This window comes from Pocillopora damicornis, chromosome 8, assembly GCF_964200805.1.
Source record: "Pocillopora damicornis chromosome 8, jaPocDami1.2, whole genome shotgun sequence".
NCBI classification, from domain to species: domain Eukaryota; kingdom Metazoa; phylum Cnidaria; class Anthozoa; order Scleractinia; family Pocilloporidae; genus Pocillopora; species Pocillopora damicornis.
The window spans coordinates 20,283,767-20,290,356 of NC_142677.1; the positions used below are offsets into that span (position 1 = coordinate 20,283,767).

The 6,590-nt window shown below is 40.3% G+C and overlaps 2 protein-coding genes across 2 annotated transcripts; one reads left to right on the forward strand and one right to left on the reverse strand.

Moving 5' to 3' along the window:
• Nucleotides 1–443: 443 nt before the first annotated feature.
• On the forward strand, nt 444–5,007 carry LOC113683242 (prostacyclin receptor). The gene is made up of 3 exons (XM_027200459.2): nt 444–2,137; nt 2,866–3,366; nt 4,068–5,007. Exons 1-3 carry the CDS (start codon nt 1,841–1,843, stop codon nt 4,377–4,379), a joined length of 1,110 nt encoding a protein of 369 aa, XP_027056260.2. The 5' UTR covers nt 444–1,840; the 3' UTR covers nt 4,380–5,007.
• On the reverse strand, nt 4,530–6,156 carry LOC113683243 (uncharacterized). Its single transcript, XM_027200460.2, has one exon. It carries the CDS (start codon nt 6,154–6,156, stop codon nt 5,065–5,067), a length of 1,092 nt encoding a protein of 363 aa, XP_027056261.2. The 3' UTR covers nt 4,530–5,064.
• Nucleotides 6,157–6,590: the final 434 nt, after the last annotated feature.

The window sequence follows — 6,590 nt, forward strand, 5'->3', positions numbered from 1 at the left end:
TCTGTTTCTGTTTGGTTTTTTTTTACCAATATTTTCTGGCTGTTTAGTTGCACTTCCAAGAAAAAAATTCTACCGAAGGTCGGGCGTGGAACTTCCATGATTAGCTAACTGTCAAGCATCGAATTCTAGAATAAAGGCAGCTATTTATCTTGATGAACGTGCGAGTTGGAATAACGCGGTAAAGCTGTAGTCGGTCGTTCATTAGTGACTGGTCATGAGCGTGGGGGGGGGGGGGGGGGGAGGAGGGGAAGTAAGAGGATTTTGGTTGTGTCGCGATAACAATTTACCTGATCTCCCCATAAATTCCCACCCCCTCCCCCCACACATATACACCCCACCCCTCGTGACTGGTCTAGCGGATACGAGGTAGATCTCCTGTCACCTGCTGTTAAGCCCAGAATCGAGACGTATGGTCGATAGAGATAAGAAGAGTGCGTTGAGATTATTTTGGTTTAATTATAACGAATTGCTATAATACAAATACAAAAGTTTTAGATATTGTGTATCGAGGATATTGTCTTTCGAGGATTTCTGTCATGTTCAGGAGAAGGTTGTGAAATAAATATTTGAAAACTATACTGGATGGCTTTTCTTTGCATTTAATGTCATTGTTTCGCATTCTCAAAGCCATCAATGTTATTAATGTTTGAAGACCTTAGCTGTGCCAATAAATTATTAACGATGTTAACAGGAACGACTGGAGTCTAGTTCGGTCTGTAATCATGCGAGTGATTGCAAAATTGCATCTGAAGATACCAGTATTTCGGGTAAGTGGTTGTTGCGAAAGATCTTCCTACAGTTATTTTAATCAATTCTGTGACTGCTGGATTTAGCTGAGTGGACTTACTTTAACTGTCCGACCCGGCTAGAAAAGGAAACTTGCCATTTTATCGTACACTATAGCAGTGGGTTTGGAAAACCAAAAAAGCTATTATGAACACTTTTGTCGACTTTAGATGATAAAGTCATGTATACGTTTGTAGTAAGTTGAATCATGCGCAACTTCTTTTGTGGTTACTGCCGTCAATATCCGTTTGTAATTTCGTGCAAAGGAAAAAAAGGAAATTAGTTGTAAATATTAACGGCAAATTTAAAAAAAATCTTTCGTTTCGGACGTTCTATTAGTTTTGGAAACAATCACACTTATTTTTAATTTATGAGTGTAATTCAATGTCCGTGGTGGAAATTCTCCGAGATGATTAAGTTTGCTTGGTTTCTGATAATACATGAGCCAAACGTCAGTCGAATTCGTATCGGCTCACAAAACAAACAGTTACGGACTAACATTGATATTAGGAGCCGATTGGATGGTGAAATAATAACGCCAAGAGAATATTTATCAATCAAAAGAGAAGTCTGTTGTCTAACACCTTGTTAGCGGTGAAACTTTCCTCTGTGGTGTTGACGGTTAGTTTACGCACAAGTTTGAAGCGGTAGATATTTATCCACCTCGTCAGAAAAGACTGAGATTATTGCAACATTTGTCTCTGGTCTCACCTGGTTGTTTCCCCGTAAACTTTTATCTACAAGGACTGCTTTAAAAGTCGAATTAATAGCTCAGTTTATTCTTATGAACGTAATTTCGAATGCGAAAGCTCGAAAAGTATCGAGGCATTTCTCTCGCAACAGCTGTCGACAAGGAAGACGGGAAAACAGGATTATAAAGAGAAGAAAGAGAGCTTAGATCAAAGCGACGACAATTTGTACCTGCCAGCCATTTTGGACGCTCAGGAACACTGTAGACGAGTCCTGACGGCCACTTAGTTATGGTATTCATTAGTTTCTTTTAAATTTTGTTTGAACAAAAGTATCAACTTTTACAATAACTGATACAACGACGATGGCCATTTTCAACACCACCCTACATTGTACAAAAGAAGCACCAGCCGATGAAACACAGGAAGATAAAGCAGTTATAATAGGAATCGTTGTGTTAGCAAGCGCGCTTATTGGTTGTAGTTTGGCGTTGGTCGCTCTCGGAAGAGACTTCTTCATCGGGAAGAATCCACCAGTGGTCCTTGTGAGTGCCTTGGTCTGGGTAGATTTCATTGGCGTGTTCTCCACTTCAGTGATCGTATTCCATGGTCTTTTGAAAGGTTCAGAATGGATGAGAGACCCGCCACAATGCGGCTTACAGGTATATCTTTTGTTTTTCGTTCTCAGAATTTTTTCTTTGAGGTCTCACTTTCCCTACATCCTTACGAAGCGCTTACGAATTGATAAAAGACCTAACTTTTAGAACCTCAGGGCTTCTCAAAATAACAAAAGCGCATTTTTATTTGAAGTTTGTTCCTCAAAATAACCCTTAAAACAATTTAACACATCATTTCTCCCGATAATTACAATAAGTGATGAAGAGAATAGGATGTGAAGTCATCGGCTGTGAGTTTCGTTCAGTTATCTGTTTTACCTCAGCCAACTTAGATTATCTTTTTCCGCGGTCCCAATTTCCACAGTTGTAGTTTTCATAGGCGATGTCTCCCAGCGCAAAATGTTTGGTATAATCTTCCCCTTGTCATTTGTGTCATATGAAGCTGTATCCTGTTTCAAATCCGTGCGCCCTTGCATCGTATTTTCTGATATATCTTTTTTCTGTCGGTGTTCCTTTCAACTCATTCTTTCCCTGCTTAAAGTTGTCACGACGATCTATAGTTTGCCATGTTTAACCTAGCAAGTTTAATTTGTTGCTCTAAGCCAGTTAAGTACCTTGCTTGTCACGTTAAACCGCTAATTACGCTTAATTTGTCAGGAGTTGCTAGCAGGCCGGCTCGGCTTACAAACATCCAAAAAGACGCAGCTTTACTCATTCAACGACCATCGTATTTAAAAACTAACAGAATGGCGATTGTTTTTTTTCCTCGCCAGGCGTTCTTCACGACAGCATTTGGATTATCTTCAGGTGCTGTGGTCACTTCCATGTCTTTGGATCGAGTGGCTGCCCTGTACAAACCATTCTTTTATAAGCAACACGCCACCCCTTTGCTTTCGCGGACAATCTGTGCATTTCTCACGATGTTCTGTCTAGCGTTGGCGGCTCTTCCATTCTTTGGTATTGGAAAGTACAAATTCAACCAAAGTTCCAGATCGTTTTGTCAGTTTGATTGGTTCCCAGTTACACTTACTGAAACAGTTAATTCCTTGGCCATAGCAGTTTGTGGCGTAACATTAATTACCGTGACGACTGTATCAAATACCACCGTTTTGGTCATTGTGGTGCGTATCAGACGACGAATGTCAACGGTCTTGCCTTCGGACATGAATTCTAAACGCCGTGCACGGAGATTCGCTTTCCGACAGGAAGAAAGGATGGCAAAGTTTGTGGCTTTGGCCTATATTGTATTCCTTTTTACTTGGCTACCAGTAACGGTAAGCTCATGCTCCAGTCCTTTTATTTCTAGTCATGGGCCCACGATGCACGTGGACGCCTAACAACGATCGAATTGCCCCACTGACACCACTCATTCAATTTCTTGTCCATCGACAACACCAAAATATCCCGGGATTTGCGAGCGGACGCAACATTAACAAAATTTTTAATTTTCGCAGTTTTGTCGAGTTTTGCAACTTCCATTGGTGTCCATCTTAGCCTCACTTACATTGAACTTACGCTAAGGGCCTGCAAAATGTGGTAATTTTCAGGCAGTACTCAAAATGTTTACAATTTTTTCAACCCCTCTTTTTTATTATTGTTTTTGACCTGTCACTGAGAATGTAATATATTCGTGTCATGTTGGACTGTCATTGAACCTTACTTGTATTTCTTTACCGATTTTTATCCATGGTTTACCAAGTTTTGTCATCTTTGTTCCTTCTTAATTTTGGTAATTTTCATAGTTTTTGTCCTTTTGATCGCGCCATCCTCGAAACTTAATTATCCATTTTCCCATCGATTTTATATACAGTGTTTCATGCAAGATCAAAACTTCGTAAATTTTGTAAATCTTGTAATTGAAACAAATTTTCGTCCTTGCTTTCGATCTAGTACATATCTGAATTGTTGACAAAGCTACACGTCAGCTTTACCCGATTATTAACACCAGTCATTTATTCGCTGATTTTTTTTTCAGGTCCGGCTCTTTTGTAACATCTTTCGGGCGTATCCAAGCACCGTAATGGATAACCTCTCCATCAGACTTGTGATCTTCAATTTCGTTCTGGATCCATTCACTTACGTACTTTTCAAGAAGAATTTCAAACGGAATTTACAGCGCTCCTTAACTGAGCTGTCGGAATTCCTTGCTGATGTTCGTTTGAATAAGAAAGTGAACAGGAATGTATCTTTCAAAGAAGATGATAACAAGTCTGCGTTAGTATTCGTGACAAATGGAGAAATGTCGATTATTGAAAACACTCGAGATCGTGTTGAAAAAACTTGTTAAAGCAAAGCCAAGAACTTTCCACCGATCTGGCTAAGAAACTGATCATCGTGGTGATATTTTTATGAGTAAGCTGAGATGAAAATAAATTGGTTAAGCACATGCACTGTTCTCTAGTTACGACACATAAACAGAGATATTAAGAGTCACAAAGTCGGTGCAAGGTGGCACTTTTTATCGATTCATTGATAAAAATATTCATTTAAAATCTTTTCTGGGAAGAAGGTCAATGTTAGAGTTTGGCTAGTTTAGCTTCTCTAAGTAGTTTAGCTATAATAATAGGTAGGTGTTCAACAGTTGTAACTATTTGTACTAATCCAAGTCATGTCTCTTTGTAATAAATTCAAAATGGCTGCCGTGACAAATCATAACAACTTGTAAACCGGAAGTAAAGTCATAGGATTCAAGATGGCAGGTGTACACGTTAGTCCACTTACAGCCGTTACGGTTTTCGGTGCCGTAATCTCGTGACATCTGTTCCCTACGGCCAATGTAAACGAAGACAAAATTGATTGAATGGTAAAAATGTTAAAACATCAGGTGCTCGCGGCTATGATCATTTTACTAAGACTGGTCTTACTATAGTCTACCATGAGGTATTTATAGTGATTATTAAAAGATACAAAGTATTTTAGGATTCGATTGCAGTCTTCACAGCGACTCTCCATATGGTCTCGTAAAGGTATGTTCACCAGTAGTCTGAAAAGGTCTCCCAAGGTTCGTGGCCGTAAACAAACGCATAGTCAGACATTCCTTCAGGAATGTAAACACACTCTTCCTCTTCGCGGACAGCACGCTCCCAATTATCTTCTCTGTTCCTTTGCACATCATCCAGGCGTTTTATTTCCTTGCATACCCTGCATTTCTGCTCTCCTTTTCTTAGCTGTGTTACACTGAATTCTTCCCTTGGAAATAGTCGATCGCAGCAAGTACATGCTGTGTTAGCGACAGGAAAATCCAGAGTTCCTTTCTCGGGGATGATGTCAAGAGGAAGGTACCCGTTTGTTTCATACTCATCAAAGGACCTTTCTGATTTGCCTCGGTACAGACCGACATACCTTTCGGATGCAACTCGAAGACGAGACGATTCCCCTCCATTCACATCCTTCATCTTGTTGTACAACCTGAACATGGCCATGGTATCCACAATACAGTATTGTATAAGAGCATCCGTCAGTGGTCTCTTTATCCACACTTTCTCATCTTCCTTTAGCAGCTCTTTGCCTTTGTCTTTTACTTTGGACAATTTTTCATCCTGGAGGTACAACTCAATGCAACGACCAAAACCATATAATTTTTCTATTTCGTGTATTCTCTGACTGCGGCGGTTGGACTGAAAACCGCGTTTATTCCTAGTGGAAACTTGGGGAGTACGAGCTGTAGATTCTGAAGGGTTTTCACGGCGATAGATAATTTCAAGGAGCTGAATATCCAAGACGCCTTTAAGTTTAACTTGAAACTGATGCCATAGCGCGTCAGAGTCTTGTCGGCAATCGAACATCAGCTTCTCTCGTGAGCTGTCCTCGAGGATTTCGCCAAGTCCACCGCTGAAAACGACTTGACCCAATTTTTGGACATCAAATATGTACACTTTCTCCTCAGTTGCTACTGTGATGACAGTGAGGGTTCCCTTCCTGCTCAAGGAATCTCCCTCACAATCAACGGCTAGAAGAGTGTTCCTCTCAGCGATTTTTTGTTTGATTTCAGAGATAGCTTCCAGGAGAACACTGTCCCTATCGACTACTTTGTAATCATAATCAGTTGCGTTTTCGCAAGCCATTTTTATAACAAAGTGGATGATTTAGATCGCTAGAAGTCTAACGTTTGCAAAGATAGGAGAATCTTGACCAGTATTCACAGTTTGTTAACATTAACACATAATTAAGCGATTCCAAGAAAAATACTGACTACTTCCGCTTTTCCACGTAGTGATGCCACAATCTGTACTCCTCGCTTCCTCCAGAGAGGAAGAGAGAGGGATTCTGGGAACGGGATACATCAGGGTGACGTAACATCCGAAAGCTTCTGAGGGAATTAAGCGAACGTATTACAGATCGAGGGCTTTTTGCAAATGAAATTGCAGTTTTTCTTGAACCATTTCGTATGGACTACAGAGTTTTCACTGACGATAACTTCGACTTCCAGTTAGAAACAATATTTCAGGGGAATGAGAGCTTTTCAGCTGTGATAGTTGATGATAGTTTCTCCTCCGCC

Bases quoted from the DNA above. Each gene is read 5' to 3' on its own strand.
- LOC113683242 (XM_027200459.2), top strand. From the start codon at position 1,841: ATGGCCATTTTCAACACCACCCTACATTGTACAAAAGAAGCACCAGCC. The intron at 2,138-2,865 runs GTATATCTTTTG...TTTCCTCGCCAG, and splicing joins CGCCACAATGCGGCTTACAG to GCGTTCTTCACGACAGCATT. The intron at 3,367-4,067 runs GTAAGCTCATGC...TTTTTTTTTCAG, and splicing joins TTACTTGGCTACCAGTAACG to GTCCGGCTCTTTTGTAACAT.
- LOC113683243 (XM_027200460.2), bottom strand. From the start codon at position 6,156: ATGGCTTGCGAAAACGCAACTGATTATGATTACAAAGTAGTCGATAGG.